General features: G+C 36.9%; 1 protein-coding gene across 1 annotated transcript; it reads right to left on the reverse strand.

Moving 5' to 3' along the window:
- Window positions 1-385: 385 nt before the first annotated feature.
- On the reverse strand, window positions 386-6,028 carry fastkd5 (FAST kinase domains 5). Its single transcript, XM_008400192.2, has 2 exons — window positions 5,927-6,028; window positions 386-4,264 (listed from the first exon to the last, which is right to left on the reverse strand). The coding sequence occupies exon 2, from the start codon at window positions 4,250-4,252 to the stop codon at window positions 1,847-1,849; it is 2,406 nt and encodes an 801-aa protein (XP_008398414.1). The 5' UTR covers window positions 4,253-4,264; window positions 5,927-6,028; the 3' UTR covers window positions 386-1,846.
- Window positions 6,029-19,618: the final 13,590 nt, after the last annotated feature.

Genomic DNA, 19,618 nt, shown 5'->3' on the forward strand with positions numbered 1-19,618 from the left:
ATCTAAATACTGTTGCAAATGGAAATACCCATTTATGGTATCTATGTGGTTATTTCATTTTTATTTTTTTTATCTCACTTTTAATAAACCTCAATTTATTTAACCCTTCTTTAAAACTATTCAGACTTTCTCCTCAGCTAATGTACTAATTTACAAATTAGTACATTTTATGAACCTGTTTTTTTTTATATATTTACCTCCAGTTTGAATTTCAATTCAACAGGAGCCTTCACATGAAAATAACATCAAATAATGTTTGAAAATCTTCATATTCATAAAACATTTGCGTTAGAGGTATCTTACCTGAAATTCCTCTTAAAAATGCTAAAAATGATGTTTTGCAAGACCCCCGTTAAATGTTGGCAACCACAGTACCGACACAGAGTGAGCAGTTCAGTCATATTTAATTTGCATATTTTCACAAGGGCAGAATGCAGATTTGAAATAGCAAAGAAATAAATCATTATAAAACATTTTTCAAGAGGACCTCATAAGTAAGGACAACTCATCAAACTGTCAGGGGCTTGTGGTATAAAAAAAATGTCTCCGTTAGATTAAAACATTTTACACCTTTAATATGATTTTTATTCTGTATAATTCAAATAACAAAAACAACTGGTGTGCAGATCCCAGAACAAATATGAGCCTTTTGAATCAGTTTTAACAATCAGTTTTCTTGCGTTCACACCTACAGCTCAAGTGTCCTGACAGATTTTTCAGAATGTGTCTTTAAGCTAAAGCCACCGCTTGGAGAAAAATTGCAGAGTGAAAATCATCTAACTGATTCAGCTCGCAGAAAGATACTAAATAAATACCATAGCAGTATGGCACAGAGAGAACAGTCTACAGGACATGAATGTGAATACAGTTTGAGAAATCAAAAGCCAGACACGTCGCCAAAAGTGGTGAAGCAACAGTGTGGACGCCGTTCTGCGAGACTGCAAAGAGCTTAGGAGCAACATTAAAGAGGTTGCGGGAATTTTCAAAAACAATACTGACTATGCTTTTAATACAATAACAACCCCCATTTTGTTTGTATGTCTAGACTAAGAAGCAGGGTTTCAAAACAGATGCCTTTTCTTCCAAAGAAAACATCCAGCCCTAAATAAAATATTCTAAAGGGTTATGATTTGATGAAACCAAACATATATTTCTGGTATGCTAAGTAATAAAAATAATCTGCACCAACAGATCATGGTATGGGGTTACTTTTTTTTCCAGATGAAATTGGTTTTGTTAAAATTAAGGAAATTACTGTATGTAAAGTGGCAAATACTAGTTTGTTTTAATTCAAATCCCTCAGTTATTTGTCCAGAGGATCAAGTTGCACAAGTTTTCTCCCTATTTTCCAGCATAACAAGGAGTCTAAGCAAAATTGCCCACCTAAAGAGGACTGTCCACAAAAAGATGGCTTCATAATCTAACTTTTGCAAAAGATTGCAATGAAAAACAGAATACTTGATGTTTTTGAATTGCAATAGGCATTAAATGTATTACCTTAAGGGTATGTGCAATTAGGGAATCAGACAGCTCTTTTACTTTTAACATTTCTTTCCCCATTTTTTTGCTAAACGTTTGTACAGGATTTATGTCACAGTAGAGGTATAAAAAAAAGTTAATTGTTTTTAATGGTCCTATTGTATAATCATCAAATAACCTGCCATTCTAGATGTGAATACAGTTTGAAAATCCATTGCACATACAAAACAAACACAGAAGAAGTAAATTATCTACTTGGTAGATGTTTCTGTACTTTGCACAATACTCAAGATTTCAGGATGCAACTGAACGCAGGACATTTTTGGCAACACTGTTCAACATGAATTTTCCAGAGGTTTCTGAATCCTTAAAGACTGTCATAGATTTTGCAGTGTAGATATGCCAGTTTCTGTGCCCTGCTTTTCCTCAGCATTAAAAACCACTCCCAATGGCTCAGCTCTACCACCCTGTATCCCGCAATTTTTAAGTGTCGTCTCTTCATGGCATGAAGCCCCAGCAGCTGCTGTGACTGTATGCAGTAGTGGTTCCTGTTTGAGATCTGGACAGCAATTTTGACTGAGTCTTTAATGCCTTGGCGAACCGAGTCCCGGTTGCTGCGGCTGGGTTTGGTGAGGGTTTCTACCATGTCATTGGTAAAATTTAAAACCGAGTCAAACACTCTCCCATCTTCGTCAGGTGGTAGCTGTTGGCATGGTGTCTCTCCAACTGAGGAAGCTGCTATAGTTGCTGGAGGAAGCTCAGTGGAGTTTTTGCCTTTTATTAATTGGGCTAAAAGGTTGTCTGTGATCGTTACTCCTGAGTTTATTTTCTCCCAGCTTTGGGGAGAAGGAACCATTGCGGGATTCTGCTTAGGGCACAGTAGGTTCACAGGTATTGGTTGTCCTTTGGGGTCCAGATGTATTTCCAGATCGATGGAGCGAGTATGCGGCATGATCATTCTTTTGCATACAAATTTGTCTCCACCGAGAAGATCCTGAAGAGCCGATTCTGCCTCCAAAACCTCTGGTTTCAGGCAGACGTCCGACTGTGCGAACGTCCACAGCATTTCCGCCACCTCTTCTCTGAGTTCGCCACTCAACCGTGGGCCTTTCCACTGAGGGAGCTCCAGAGCCACAGCTGCATCCAAGGTGAACAAATCCTTTTTCAGCTCTAGCTTGGAGTTTCTCAGTGCTAAGTGGACAAACTCAGGACTTAGAGCTAATGTAACAAGATCCTCAGGAAACTGAGAAACAAAAGCCAAACCTAGAAGACCAGTCAGCAGGTGTTCGGGGTATTGCTGGAACTCTGCTTTCCTCTGCCTCAGGGCGTCTGTCAGGCTCGCATAAAAACTCTGATTCTGAGCTGGAAGGAACCCTAAGGTGGCAAAGGCCCACAGGAGTTTGCTTGAGTCTTTACTCCTGCAATGTGGCACAAGAGAGGGAACTCTCTCTGCAATAGAAGTCAGGATGCTATCACTACGATAATGAAGAGCTGAACAAGTTAAAGTCACATGCATCAGGCCCTGGACTCCCATCCGATGAGCCCGTTGAGGAACTTCCTTTTCCATGGCTTCCAACCATGTCCTGTGAAAAAGATAGCTGAAACGCAGGTATTTCAACACATTGACCATTGCAAAGTCACCCATCTCAGTCACAACAGAGACTGCCTTATCAACAATACGAGAAACTGCTCCCTCTGGAAGTGAGGTTTGGGCTTTAAAGAGTCCCAAACATACAATGCCTACCTCCTCAGGATGCATTTGTGCTAAATGACGCATGAGAAGTGGCTTTATAAGATAGATCAAGTCTTTTGGACAGTGCCTACCTTCGCCTATTATGTAAAGGAGATGTACCAGCTCAGGGACTCCTACTTGTCCTAAATAAAGATGAACTGACTCAAAGAGACGCTGCAAGAACTGTGGCACCTGTCTCCTAATACAGCGCCACAAGTCAGCAGCTAATAATAACTGATGTAGTGTCAGCTGGTTGGCCCGGCAGCTCAGTTCGGCTTCGTACACCTCGAGCACGGTGTGGGACGAGGGTATCTCCAACCACACAAACGACTGTAACACCTCCAGCAGCTGTAGGTCAGAGAAGAGACGGAGGTGCTCGACAGAATATCGGAGAAGCATGACAAACCGCTGGTCACTTTGCAGCAGAGGCATCTTGTCTGGGTCCAACTTGCTGAGCTCCAAGAGAAACTGCAACACGTCAGCTGGCTTCATCCTGCCCCTTAAAACAAACACTTTTTGAAGGAGTGGCAACAATTCTACCCATTCTACTGGTTGAGGTCGCTGGGTGAGGTCAAGGGACATGGAAGCATACTCTGGTCTGCATTTAAGGAAGGCTCGTGTGTCAACTTTAACATCTGGTGTGACTGGCTTCTTGTTGTAGGACGACACAGATGGCACTTCGGTTTCAGATGCTTTGTTTAGAGCTAAATCAAGAAGTGTGTTTTTGGAGCTTGAGAGGTGCCGTGAGCAACTCACGCTGTAGTGGTTGCTCTGCTGCCAAAAGGAAGCACTGAAAAACTGCTCCTCTTCAGAGCTATCCATCTGACTGGTAGAATTAGCAGAAGTTCTTGCAACATGATATGACGAAGGATTGTAGTACAGTTTGTATCCACTTTGGGAGGAAACATCTGACCCATTCTTGTTTTCCTCCTGATCGCTTATCTCTTCCCTTGTTTTGGTGTGAATGTGTTGACCTTGGGTGAGACTTCTTCTCCAGCCAGGAAGGGAGCAGACCCGCCGACACAGCACACGGGTGGCCATCAGTGTGTCGCGCTGAAACAATTTGAACACATAAAAATCCAGTCAACTTGAGATTATACTGCTAAAGAGGCATAGAAAGCATTCAAACTGGAGCTGTTTGCAGTACCTTACATAAGTATTTGCACCCCTTGAACGTTGTTGAATTTAATAATAACCGCCACAATTTGCAATACATTTTATTAGGATTTCCCATGATACACAAATACAAGGCAGTGCATTATTGTGAACTGGAAGACAATTTCTGGGAATTGTTTTTTTTGTTTTGTTTTTTTTAGCAAAGCAAAATATGAAAAAGGTTGTATTTTAATTCAAACACTTCTTCTCTGATACCCCTAAAGAAAATTATATGCAACCATTTACTTTCAGAATGAGTGGAGGCCAAACTGCAACACCAAAGGAAAGTCTAGTGAATCAATATGAACTACTTTCATATCGATTTGTTAATCTAACCATCTAACTGTTTATTAGATTTTAAAAAATCTAATAAACCATAAATCAACAATTAATTGTAAGTCGGTTAATTGTTTGCATCCTTATACATGATGTTATACATAATGGAAAACTAACACTGCACATCATCCTGAAAACACAATTTCACCAGTAAAACCAGTGGCAGACTCAAGCTGTGAGGACGCATTCATGCTTTCCACAGTGAATGGGACACTGCTCAGAATTGATGGTAAAATGGATGGAACAAACAAATTGGAAGAACACCTGTACTTGCAGAGAATGATGAACTTCCAGCAAGACAATACACCAAAATCTACAGCCAAAAGTACAATAGACTGGTAGATTAAACTGTATTACTACTCAGTTTTAAATTGAACTTAAAATCTGAATACTTAAAAGTGTATATTCACAGATGATTTATATATTATCTGTCTGAGCTTGAGCTATTTTGCAATGAAGAATTTAGTCTTTAGCTGTGCAAATCCAGTAAAGAAATATTCCAAGAGAACTGAAGTTGCAGCTGATGTTGATGTATTCAGTCCTGACTGAAAACAAATTCATGTCACATTTCTCTGATTTGTGTTCACAAAGTAGCTTTTAAACAATCTCACAAATATGTAATACCTTGGTTTGATCTATCACAGAAGATCACAACAATACATAAAAACGTAAAGATGTAAAATGACAAAAGGTGAAAAGTAAAAGGGTAAAAATACTTCTACTGGACGGTGCATATTGATGCCCAAATAGAAAACAAGCTAAAAGCCATCAGTCTGAGAAAAAAGCACCACTAATTTACTGAAGTTGATGTTACAGCATAATACAAAGACTTTTGAGGAAAACACCACATTACACAGCTAGGCAGTGCCATGAATCATTTTATTTTGACTAATTGAAAGCTGTATCGACTACTCTGCAAAAAAAATTAATGCCCGTGACATAATTTATATTGCTTTACTTGCCACTATTGACAAAAACCGTTTTAGTGTCAAATGAGTTACGCTAAAAAGGTATGTTAACACAAATAAATGCTCACACATTTACTTTGTTTTTTTTTAAGCGTGTAAGGCTCTCCATTTCCCTATACTAATCGATTTTTACATGTGTTTCGGGGACTAAAGTTTGTTTTGACTCTGTTTTAACATTGCTGTTTTGAGTCCAACATAACAAAGTTCTTAGCCTTTAAATGATATAATTTTGTAATAAGGGATTTTCTTAACTCACCTTCTACTCTTCAATCCAGCTGTGAAATACACCGTAAAGTGAAAGACATCGTAAAACCTCATTGAACTGTGCACAGAAGACACATTTTACCATTTGAGACGAGTTAGAGTCAAACCGGAAATAGCGGGATTTAATTTCCAAAATAAAAGAAGATAACCTGTTGTAAATCACACGATGGGTATCAATAATGTTTTTAGATCAAAGTAGATAAATTTAGTTATCTCATAGTTATCATATATATGTATTTCTAAAAATTAAATAGTTGTAGTGAACTCCGTTTTGTGTTAATGTTCTTTTATTATGAAAGAAAAACACTTCGTGGGACGGGGAGAGCTTCTGCTTTTCAACCGAACAGCGTTTGACCTATGGCAGCCGGTTAGGCTCAAACAACAGAAACCAGAAATCCAATTTCAGGAACGTGAACTAAAAATATTGATCTTGAGTTTTTAAGCTTTTTTGCAACTTAAAAACTGTAAAACAAAAATAAATAAATAAATAAATAAATCTATTGAACTTAAAGTAATAAATTTTTATGGGGAATGCTTTTATTTTCTGTTTGTTACTCCTTTTAGAATACAAGTCTTCTAAACCACTTTGGTCAATATAAAGTAAAAGTAGTCACCCTATGTTACATATTTTTTATTTTTTTATTAATTATTAAAAGCAGCATATGCAGTATTCTTTAGTAGTTCTTTACAACAATATTTTGCCTTGGCAATAATTGTCCACTCTTGCATGAATAAGTAATCTAAATATGTCAGACTAAACAGGCCTGTTTAGAAAACACCACAAACATTCTGTCAGATTTTGCTTTTCTACTGGTTCTAAAGACTACTAAAAGAATCTTCAGGTTTCTTGCACATTTTGATCAAAACTGGTTAATATTTAGAGTTGTTCAAAATTTTACTTCAAACTGACAAAACCACGGAGTTCTTTTACAAAAGAACTCCATATGCATGTTTCAATATGCATATGGTAATCTTTTGATGTGGCACATTGATGATGTGCTAAACACTTGGGTTGATTGGTTTCATCATATCTCCCATAGGGTTTTAAAATACATTACAATTGTAACATGTCTAACACAGTCCTTAATTACAGAAAACCCTGCTATTTTTAATTTTTGCTGTTGGCTTTGTGGCAGCCTCCGTGACTGGTTTTTAGCATTTTTTTAGGGAAACATCAAATTTCAGTATTGTTTCTGGTGCCCCATACATTTCCCCCAAATATTGATGCCTTTTATAACTGTAAATTGTGTGAATACTTTGCGTTGTACCCTTTTCCTTTCTGGAATATTTGTACAATTAAATTATTTTATCCACCTTACTATGCCTTTAGTGAAAAGATGCCAATGATGAGACAACTCTGCCATCAGCTGTGATTAATTTCAAGTTAAGTAGACTAACTTTAATTGTTGATACCTATAAACACAATACGACTAAATGTAAATGACTTGTTTTAAATCACAGGAAAGCTTTGTAGCAGGAGTGTGAACACTTTTGAGATCAGTAGTACATTTTATATTGTTTTCTGTTGACTTTATAATTTGAAATTATGTCATTTCTTTTCTGCCTGATCCTCTTAAACTTCAATCATATTTAAGAGGTGACAGATGCAAAAATATTCAAGACAATAATCATCTATAGATTGATTTTCAATCTATATATAGCTCTCAGAGTCAAAGTACAAAATATCACTCCTACCAAGTTGTACTTTTACATAAAAGTGCAACTAAGTAAGATGCATCTGAGAAAATAAATCTTTAACTTTTTTATGCTAGTTTCACAATGCAACATAAAGATGAAACATAGTTTTTTGTATGCAAATGTACTATAAGAAAAGCTGGACAAACTGTAATTAAGTATTGTTGTTTTGTAACGAAAATTTATTTAAAATCTAAGTGTGGCATAAGGTTTTGCTTGCAAACTGAGCTTGAAGTACAAGCTAAAACTCATAATGCAAAATTCGATGGTGAATTTCAATAATAAAAAGTATTTTATTCCAAAATAAAAAAATTAAAAAAAATAAAATATAAAATATGTCTCATTAAGTTATGTTTTATCGCTTTATTTATTTTTTGAAAAAAAAAAATCCGTTTTAAAAATAAATTAAATCAAATTAAAATTAAAATGTGTACATAAAGTTAGTAAAAACTTTAGATGCAAACTTTAATTAAATTTAATTGATTTTCGTTTTTTTTTTTTCATAATGAAAAGGAATACAATTCACCTGAAGACGTAAGGCCTGAAGCGGACAAACTTGGCAGAGGAAGTAACCGATTTATGTTAATGAAGTGAGTTGGGGTCCGGGCTGGGAGCCGCCCTTCATTCACCACATGGTTAAACCCAGACTCTACTCGCGCCACTTTCGCAATCTTACTACGACTCTCAAACTCTCGGCAAATCAAAATAGTAGCACATGGTTGTGCACTTTTACTTTTCCCTCCCTAAGTCCTCGTTGAACGCGAGATTTCTTCTCAGGTTTGCAAGAAACAGAGTAAATGGTAAGTCAGAATAAGTCAGTGAAAGATGGTGGATTTTTTTTTAGAAGCTGATGTCTAATACCACGCGTGTTATTGGCAGGAAACCTGTTGTTAGCCTATTTTTGGGGAGATGCTTGAAGAAAGTGAAATACTAAATGCGACGCGGAGCCCACATGAAATAAAGTAATAACGTGTTTTAATCTGGATTTATCGCATTTGAAAATAATGTTGTAGAAGCGCATGCCAACCTCTCCACCATGATAGTAGAATGAGGGAGATTTGAAAAGCATGTGTCGCTGCGGCTGCACCTCAGCACGATACCTCGGGAAAGTGATTCTCCCTAGTTAATAAACAAAACTCTGCACTTTATAGCTGCAGTTTCGTCATTTAAACTCTTGTACTCGGGCTACAGATCGATATGTGGCTAAGACATGATGTTTTCGAGCAGTTTCTGGGCAGTGCTGTGCATTTAAAAGTGCCTCCAGAACAAAGCAGTAGCACATGGGACTACAAGCAGGCCGCAGCTATCCTGTTAGCTGCTAATGCAAACTCGGGCTCACGCATACAAACTGTGGCTGTTTACATGAGCCGTTATCGGCTGCAATGGTGGAGTGCGTAACCGGAGGCACGCTTAGTCATATTTACAGTTGGTAAATTTACCAATTAGGTTTTATTTAAACTATAAACGAGAAGCTGAGCTTGCTAACCTTGATAAGTACTAACAGAAGACGAAGTGTAGCTTTGCCCACTGCAAGAATACTTTTCGTGTACAAAGTTATTACCGCAGGTGTTTAGTTGCATGGAGGGGGAAAAAACGTATCGGGCATGATTATTTTCTAAAACTAGTCAAAGTAGCGCATTTACACAATATTTTTTGTGAAGAACCCTGTGTGTCGACCCCTAGCTTGTTGTGCGTTGGGACTACTGCTTAAGTTTGCTGCGTGGGACAACTCCCACGCATCGGGTTAGCTTTTGCGCTTAAACGTTTTAGCGTCGCAGTTTTATTTCTCTTATGATTCCAGAGAAGAAGACGGATAGATATAATATCAAACGCGTGAAAGTATGGACTTCCAGGCGCCATGTTAGCGCGTGGGGGAGGGGCACAGAAATGTTGCTGGAGCGCCAATGTTGGTGTCCTCAAGCAGTCCAGGTTCAAATTGGGGTCCCGCATTCAACTTTGCTGTAGAAACCATTACAATAGTAGCTTTAGGTCAGTCCTGTTAGCTACCTAAGTACTTAAAATGAATATACAAAATGCAATAATTATCTCTGCAATCATTCATTCTGCTGGTTAAATAAGAATATTTAATTGTAGACCTCAGCTACACTACTCCTTGTGTTTTTACTTTAAATTAAATCAGCTTTGATTAAAGGGGCTTCAATTAGAAACTGCAATATGTATCCAGTTAATGGCAAAGTCGTAATTAACTACTTTAACAGTCAAACAAAAAGACAAACGATGACCTGTAAGTGATTGTAGTAGGTAATGTTGTGCTTAACATACTTTGCTCTTTCCCAACAGGCGAACTTCCTCAACTAGCATTTAGAGTTAGAAGCAAGGAGAGCCAATAGGTGAAGAAAATATGAAAATGATTTTACTGTTTTTCTTTTATTTAGTAAAAGAAAGTATAATCGATCATGTGAAAAGTTAGCCCCTATATCTTGATTAATAAAAATGTCCAGATTTCCTCTCCATACCTCATTTTGTAGCTCATTAAAAGGTTTTGTGTTTTTTTTTTTTTTTTTTTTCTGTAGAATAGAAGAGGTCTGACAGTGAAATATCAAGCACAGCCTGAATGGTTAGAAATGCATCAGTCAGTTAGTCTCAGATAGCAATTAGGCAGTTTTTCCTTTATCCACCTTGACTGGTGATTTGTAGGTTGGATGCTGAATTTTTTTGTTTTATTTATTCTTTATTCAGAAGTGTCCAAGTCCAGCACTCGGGACCTACTATCATGTAACTTTTAAATGCACCATTTTTCCAAAATGCCTGAGCACATGGCAGAATTCATTCAACATTTCATTAAGCTCTACAGAAGCCTGGTAATGAACCAATCATTTCATTTAGGTGCATTAGTAGCAGAAATGCATCTAAAAGTTGCATATTTTTTAATGCATAACTTATTCATAATTGGGGATATTTTGGTAATTATTTTATAATTTATTGTTTTGAAGTACTATCTCATTAAAGAACTTGAGAAACTTGAGGAAAACTACCTAAATTTAATTAGTTTTAAAGTGCTTGCTTATAAGAAATAATTATAGAGTAACATATGTATGACAAGCTGATATTTATTAGTTGAGTAGTCAAGTTGGACCATGTGTGAAATACATTTTTATTTCCCAAATTATTTAGTTTTTCCCTGATCGGGATATTTGCCCAGGTTGCCAGCTTGCAGTGGATTGTCTGAGACAAAAAAATAAAGAGTGATTTATTCTAATCAGTTTAGTTTGTCTTTCTTTTTTGTAAATGAATTAATCTCACATTAAAATTATTGGTGAATATACCCAGGATAAGACGGTGGGATTGCAGTAAAGGCAATTTTGTAACTTGATTATAAATCCTTAATGTATTAAAAAATCCAACTTGTCCTCAAGAATCTGTGCTGTCACATAGGTCATAAATGTGCAGTTGGTGGATGAAACTGTTGCAACAYGTTCGGGTGTGCCACATTCACAATTCCTCTTTAAAATTGTTGTATAAAATGTGTGATTTGACATCTTCTACTCAGATATTTGTACATTTATTTTGTAAATGAACCCTAGCTTTGGCACTACTTTTTTTTTTTTTTTAAGCTACTTTTGACCACATTTGTCAGTCTTTACATACTAAGTTGTAAAACTGGTTACATCTTTTGTAGTTTCTGGCACAAAAAAAGTTTGGTAGACATGGAGATGAATTCCATCAGTTTGAATAATCTCCAGATATCCATTCTGCATGAAAGCTTTAAAAAAATGTTTTTAAAACCTTGGAAATTTGTTTAGACATTTGTTTTGCAAAATATTTGCTAATCTGGACCTGACCATTTTTGAATGTCGGATTGCTAGCCAAGGCAACAAATGTTTTCAGAACAAAACTAATACCGACTATACCATTGAAATTCCCATTTCTTTTAAAAACGAATAGAACCAGCTGAAAACGTTGGATTTAATTCAAATCCAACCTTGATTTCCCTTAATCAAAAATGTTGTAATGGTATTAATCTGCTTGGTTTTCCAGTTGAATCTGTATCATAATTTTGAAAAGGTCAAATGCATCTAATCCTTAAAAAGCGGGCTGTGTTGCTCTTGTTTATTAAAAAGAAATCGGATGTTGAATGAGTTGCTTAGAAGCAGTTTATTTAAAAGTGACTGATCTGCACAAATATTGATTTGCCACTTGTGTATCTCTATCCGGTTAAATACAGTGCTTCTMGGTAGCTTTTACACAATGGTGTCTACCAACACAAAAATGTGGTTGATTTATATACTTCTTCCTCAGCTGTGTTGGAAGACTGATTATAATGGAACCATTAATTGTCTGGAACCCACTGATTTCAGCTCTTTTATTACCCAGATGTTTTTTTTGCTCCCGTTTTTCACAAATTTAAATTGAATTTCTTTGATTACCGTCACCACCTGGCCTCGGCATGTTGACAGAACTTTCTGCACATCTTTTGCTTTTTGTAGCTTGCATAATGCATTGTGAATGTACGGTAATGCTGGGAGGGACAATGTGCTCACTTCTGAATTTAAGTTGCTGACCTGCTCTTAATACTTATTTACCGTTGCAGGAACCCCGCATGCATCTTCACCTGCTGGCCAGCGCCCATCTTATTTTAAAGAAGTCGCCGTCTGGAATCAAAGGAAATGCCACGTGAACATTTTAAAGTCACTGTAGTGTCAAAGTGCTTACAGTGCAGGTAGTTTTCTAAAAATCTACTGCAGTGAAGGCACTTTCAGCACTGTGCTGATAATGTGAACTAAAGGAGCGGGTCTATTCACCAAGCCCAGCTGGGTTGTGACTGCGCTGAATGGCCTGAATGCGACTGCTCTTGTTGACGCACATCTGCAGGATCTCGCTGTAAAAGGTTACCGTGGGCTTTATGGAGCCAAGAATCAATATTTGAAGAAAACATGCAGGATTTGTAAGATATTTTATCTAGCGCTAGCCATGAAGCAATCTTTCTTCTAGTTGTATTTTATATCCATTTCTATCATAACATTTGCGTTTGTTTTTGTCTTCTAGTGCTTATGCTAAGGTGCATCTAGTGCAGATAGTGAAATAGACTAGCACCTACTGCCCTAAGTGCTCCTTCTGGCATAAGGAGCTGGGATTCTCATCTGCCTCGTTCCGAATGTGTTCACCTGTAAACAAACGGTATTGTCAGTTCTCTGTTAGTTTTGCATAGTTGCGCTGCAAGAAGAAATGAGTTGTGCAAATCTATGCAAAACTGACGGGGCCCTGTGTTTTCATCCGAATCCTACCGAAAATTTCAATTCTTCCCACACGGCGGTCAATCGGGTTTTCTCCTCCGCTCCGTTTAAAAAGGCAAATGCAGGTTTCAGTAGTATTAAAGTGCTTATAGTGCAGGTAGTTATGTGGATTTCTACTGCAGTGTGAGCACTTGAAGTACTTCTAGACTTGATCCTCATGAGGAGAAGCTGCGGGGGGTATCTTGCACACGTGGGTCTCTGGTTAGTTTTGCTGGTTTGCTTTCAGCTTTCCAAGGTAGTGCTGTGCAAATCCATGCAAAACTGATCATAGAACTGAAATGATTCTTGTCAGAAAGGATCCCTTTCTGTGCAGGTTGGGAGAGGTGACAGTGCTCTATGCTTAGGTGGTATTGCACTTGTCCCGGCCTGTTGAGGACAGGGGAACAGTTCTGCATCCGTCAAGGATTTATCGTCCTGGTTGTATCAATTTCCTGTACGTGTTCTAGACGTTCATACTKTACGGTCAATTKTTTGGGTTTGCTAATGTTTGTAAAGTTTTTAATGCTCTCTTGAGGAACTGTAAAATGAAATTTGAAATATAACATGTTTACAATCATTATTTTTTAAAATAAGATGAGTGGGTTTGTGCAACATTGAAGCTTTTTAACCAGTCGTTCTTTGTAAGTAATGGCAAAGATGAACTGTATGCAATAGGTAGTGATAGGACGGGTTGAGTGTTCAAAAATGTGTGCTGTTTTTATTAAAAATGARTAATTAATGCTGTGGTTATATGTTAAATGGATGTTCCATAAGAAAATGCTGCAATTAAAAATTCATATTAAAACGCTACAGTGGATTCAAAATTGGTGATCACATGTTTCAATGCAAGATTTTGCAGTTGAAGGTGGTTCTCCAATTATCAGTCTCCAAATCTAAATATGTAATTAGTTTAACAATATTTCTCTAAATTTTAATCACTGCTAATTTTATGGTTCCCTGTCAAATCTTGTAGGAAATTTCAATTMTGAATTTGTCCTTTGCAAACCTAATTGTTCCTTAGAAAATCAATCATTAAGAATCTGTTGAAACAATTTTCAGTTASCAACATTTGCTATTAAGCACTTGTTAAAAGATGTTGAATGAATTTCATGTTTTAAAAGAAAAAAAATACATTCTATAAAAGCTGTGGATTTGCTCCACTGAAAATTTTTACAAAAATAATTTTACACTTGTGAATTTTGTCATTACAACTACAAACCTGACAAACTACAACTGACAMACCAAAAAAAGAGCAGGTMTATAAAGTGAAAGGAAAATTGTACAAAGAAGCATCTCCTTATCATAACGTTGCCTCTGCCCTGTGCTATTATGAGATTTGGGAATTCATTAAACATTTGTGGTTGTAAAATGAGATCGAAGAGTTTGCAAGGTACTGTTTCGTGAAGGTTTTCGCATTGAAAATCTAATAATGKAGATGCAATCCGATCTTCCTCCAGCAGAGGGCGATAGCTGCCAATAAATATTTTAAGCAATAGAAGCAGCGTATGAAACCAGTAGAATATCAGATAAGGCCTTAGCTTAATTAAAAATACATTGACCTGAAAGTTATTTAAGAATTTGTTGTACTTTGAGTTGTATTTATATATTTAAGGGAGAAAAGGTCAGATTCTTTACTAACGTATCATTTTAATTCTCAAGTTTTCTACTAGATCAAGAAATGTCTTATGTCTGTGGGATCACAGTATAGCCTATTTTTTTCTATTTTATTTATTTATTATAGTTTTTAATTTTATGATCGTTATAATGTGCTACATCAACAAGTTTTGTGCTCCATCTACCCCACGYACAAGYTGCCATGCACAGATCCGATAAATGCCCTGCAGACCTGTGGTCAATGAGCAGACTTTCCATTATTTGCCATTGTATGGTAGGCTGGCAGAGGGAGCCACTCACTGGAGTGTTCACCTTTCATTACACATCCTCTTTACTTGACAGACAAGATAAATGGGAAACATTCAGAGGGGACCTGAACTCCGAGATGCATTTCTGCTTTTCAGGCCATGCCTTCGTGCTCTAACAACCTCTATTTACGCTGATGTCGAGGTATCCCATTTCTTTATGAGACATAGATTGCAGCATGATTGTGGGTTGTCAGGGCGATGGCACCTGGTGACTTCAAGTTATAGCGTTTAATGTGACCTCACTGACAGAAATCCACTTGCACTGCATATTTCTGACTCTCAAAACACAGAATATTAAAATATAATACTTTTGATAAACATATACTTTATAATCCAGTTTTCTTCTTGAAACTCCTTGATGGATTATCACAGAGTTTCAGACATTAATGGTTCCCAGAGGATGTATCTTAATTATTGTGTTGATCTACTGACTTCCGGTGCTGTCATGATGTTATTAACATTCATGAGATTGAGTGAAAAGTCAGAACTGAAATTTTCACACTTTTTATCTTGTTAGTGACCCTGGAATTTGTGACTTCAAACACCATCGAGCCACTTACCAGTTAAACTGTGTCGGTGCCCTGACTCTGTTCACTGTTATGTTCACTTATAATTAGAAAACTTAGATGGGATGAAAGAAGTAAATGTCACGACTGCCTAATCAATTTTATCAAATCTTATTTATATATATATATATATATATAAATATATAAAACACACTTTGGTGTTATACAGACACACAACATTCTCCTCCATCCGTATCCCTACCCTGTCTTACAAAAGAAATAAAAATTATCCAGTAGAAATAAGCATAAAAATTGTCAAGGATGGCTAGTGCAAGTGCTGGAAAATTTATGTAAGTGTATTTTATTTTTATTTCTGGTATTTTTTTATGTGTGTATTCATCTGCTTCTCTCTCCATTCATGAGCACTCCTGATGAGCAAAATGCCTTAAAACAAATCCAGGTTTATTGTAAATCTCCAGATCTTATTAATTAGAAATAATTCATTTGCAGAGTATAAACATCCTATGTTAATAAATAATTACATTCTTTAAAATCACTAGTGTCAAAATTCGAAGCACCCTTATGAATTTCTGTAGGATAAATGTTAGTAAGCACTTTGTGATATTTCAATTTCAAGGGTCTGAGAACTTTGCCCAAGGGCTTTCCATCAACTCTTTGAGTTCACCGAAACATTTAAATAAAAATATGGTGTCATCTACCAAAATAATGGACATTTATCTTTGGGTTTCTCAGATGGATAACAATTTCAGCCAAGTCAACAAAGATCAAGTTCACAAAAGATAGAAATCATCTTCCCTTGCCAAATTAGTCTTTAAAGTTAAATAAGCTTAAAAATGTAAATTTATTTATTAGATGAATTTTTCTTAACCAAAGGAGAAGGAACAAAAATACTTTTCTTATTTCTGAAAATACAAAAATCCTGTGTAAAAGCATAGTCTGACCTGATTTGTTTCATTCATATAGCTATAAATTGCTGATCATTTGATAGTAGATTAGGGTAATTAAGGGTTAGAAGGCTTTTTTCATCCATCTTGCATTATTCAATAAGGAACCTGGTGTGCCAACATTAGGTGACTTTTTAAAAAAAAATGTTTTCATCATTGGCACAAGGACATTTTGCTTTCAGATTTTACAATTTTACAAAAAGGAAAGTTGCTGAGGCAAAAGAAAAGTTGGCCAGTCAGGTTAAAACTGTTCCACTCCTTGTACACTGCGATAAAGCAKTTTTAGATTTAGTTTTGCCTCTAGGCAACAGTTTAAAAAATGTATGAGATCTATAGATATTTTGCAATGTTTTTATTTTATTTTACTTTGAAGAAGACTGTAATAACTTTATTTTTTACCTCCACCTTTTCAGGAAGTTTGTGTGAGGCGGTGTAGCTAAAAAGGACTACTTTAAAATAACCTCAAAGCATGACTAAACCACTCCTTTGTAAAATACTTACACAAAGGTACTTTTATCATATCTTAAAATTTTGTGTCTTGGGGTAAAAAAGCAAAAGTTTAATTAACTCATGTGATGAGATTGTGTTGTTCATTCTGACCACTGTAAACCTTTCATCCCAATGTGCCTGTATGTATTCTACCTGTTCATAAATGATCACTTTTGTTTTTGGCCTTGTGAGACAGAGTCCGGTAAAGTTCTCCTGGTTCATCATGTTGGGTGTTCAGCCTTTCTGCATGGTTATATTTTGTCTTGTTCTTTCCTAATCTTGATTCGGAGCTCAGCGCCACACTATCGCCTTCCCTCCCTCCACTTGTGGAGAGAAATAATAGAGATATTTACATACCTCTTAACCCCCAAATGGAACCTGTTGTTTAGCCCAGGCTTTATGCAAGACTGACCTTTGATTGTGAGACAGTCGGTGCCTTCACTGTCTCCTGGATTAACTGAATTTATTGACAGAACTGCCAAGGCTTCCCCTCCTTCTGCATCTGGATGCAACATGCTCCCCTTTCCTTTGAGTAACAACTAAAATCATACTTTGACACCTGCGCACACACACACACAAAAATCAATATAGGATGATACCTTGAGGATCAAACTGATGGGAGACTGTTTGTACACACTTCAATTATTTAGGTTCCCTTGTAAATTATTGTTGTGAATTTGACATAGAATGTTGAGGAAAAAAAAAAGACCAATATCAGCAAATTTTCTTGAAGGGCTGTTGATTTAATCAGCTTCTGAAGGTCTGGCTCTCGATATAGATTCTCAAACTTCTAATCAACATGGGCTCTGATAGCAATCACTCAACAAGACTTGTATCTGGTGATACTCACCACACTGTTTAGCACATAAGTTGAGATATAATTTGTGTCACGAAAGGCTAAATCTAGAGAAACCTGGTTAGCTTGTTTTAGTCCTTGTAGGGTTGATTAAATATTCAGAGAAGACCTTGTGTGTTGATGTTACGTCTCTGGGGATTGCTTAATTCTGCTAACAGACACAAAAAATCCCAGTGTCAGGCGCGCTGCTGAGGCTGCAGTTCACTGCTGGCATTCACTCCGATAAGGTTGGTTCCTTCAGCTGACCTCTGTGAGTTAAATATTCCTCTGTCTTTAGATTTTATGCCCGCCCAGAGAATGAACGCGTGCTGTAAGTATGCATCCAGCAAGCTGCACCTGTCAATTTATGCTAATGACACTTTTGAATTAGCCATGAAAAGCAATTAATTCTGTACACAGGTTGGTGAGTACTTCTACAGGGAGCAAAAAACACATGCTGTCTATGTGGCAAGGCAGGAGATACTTGAGTCACAATTAAACAAATACAATAGAACATAAACAATTCTTTTATAATGTGTTCTTATGCTATTGTGACAATCGTGTTACTTGAAAATAGCCTCAACACAARAATGTTATWATTTACCACAATAACTTCTGGGACAATTTCTCGGCCAGGCCTAACCATGATAGGACTCCACCAAGGCGATAGTGRTACTATCATTAAGCAGAAGTGAAATGAGATGACACCAATTAAGCCATATGGTGTTTGGCCACACAAATGCAAAACAAAGGGTCAGCAGATTCCAATTCATAAAACTCACCAATTTTCTTCAGAGTCAGAAGCTACAGACCTCCTGTGGCCTTTATCTGAGATCATAAACAGTGTTTAGAGAATTTCATAGAAGGTATTTCCATGGCTGAGCAACTGGATCCCAGTCTTGCATCATCAGGTGCAACACAAAGCATCTGAGGCAKTGTRKGTAAAGCAACCCCCCACTGGACACAGTGGAAATGTGTTCTTTGGAGTGACAAATCATGCCTCTCTGCCTTGGAGTCCAGTTGGCAAGTGAAGGTTTTGCAGTTAACAGTAGAACAGCATGTGTCTGGTTGCTTTGTGTTAGCTATAAGGTTTGGTGCAGATGGGATTAGCATGTGGGGTTGTTATTGAGAAGTTGGACTCAGTCCCTTAGATCAGAGAAATTAACTTTTAATGGTGCAGCAAACCAACACATTTTGAAAAGATTCATGCCTCCAACCTGGTGAGCACAGTTTGGGGACGGTTCCTTCTTGTTCCTGTGTCTGTTTATGGGGCCCAAAGTATGGGCCRCACAAAAAGAAGTGCTGTTTTTGGGTTAGAATGGTTAGGGTTAGGGAAAATATCTGAGTTAGTCATAAATCATAAATGTATGAATGAAAGGAAGTCAGTACAAAGTCCTCAGTTTGTATAGCAGTAGAAGCACGTGTGTATGTTTGTGGCCTGGCATTTTGATACAGTGTATCTAATATATACCATAACTGCTCCTTAAGGGACCCATAAGAAGTGGTGCTGTTTTTGGTTTAGGGGTTAGGTTCAGGACTAAGGTGTGAATTGAGCTTATTTTAGGTTTAGGGTTAGCGTCAGGGTCAGGCTAAAGGGATGCAACAACCATGTATCCCTTTGTGGTACTGTACACCCATTACATGCAAAAGCTGTTGCAGTAAAATGTTTTGTTGGGTTTTTCTAGAAATGAATGAAAAATGAATAGAAGTAAATTCAAAGTCCCTGTGATGATATAGAGAAATATTTTGCATATGTGTGTGTCTGTCTATACATGTGATCGAACACATTACATTTAGATAAAATATTTTAAGCAAAAACAAAGACATTATGAAACCACTGAGTAACATTTGCTAAAAGCACATAGTATTTGTTTTTCAGCTTAGGCTCTCAAGGCACCAATTTCATTCATATTTTTAAATTAAAATAAGTTTGCGTTTTACTATATACATCAAAGTTTTGCATGAAGTGAAGAACCCCAAAGGCTCTGCTACGGTTACATGCAGACTAACTCAGTCACACAGTATGTCTTTAACCACA

The sequence above is a fragment of the Poecilia reticulata genome, linkage group LG2 (assembly GCF_000633615.1).
Source record: "Poecilia reticulata strain Guanapo linkage group LG2, Guppy_female_1.0+MT, whole genome shotgun sequence".
NCBI lineage: Eukaryota > Metazoa > Chordata > Actinopteri > Cyprinodontiformes > Poeciliidae > Poecilia > Poecilia reticulata.

Coding starts and splice junctions, on each gene's coding strand:
- fastkd5 (XM_008400192.2), bottom strand. CDS start 4,252: ATGGCCACCCGTGTGCTGTGTCGGCGGGTCTGCTCCCTTCCTGGCTGG.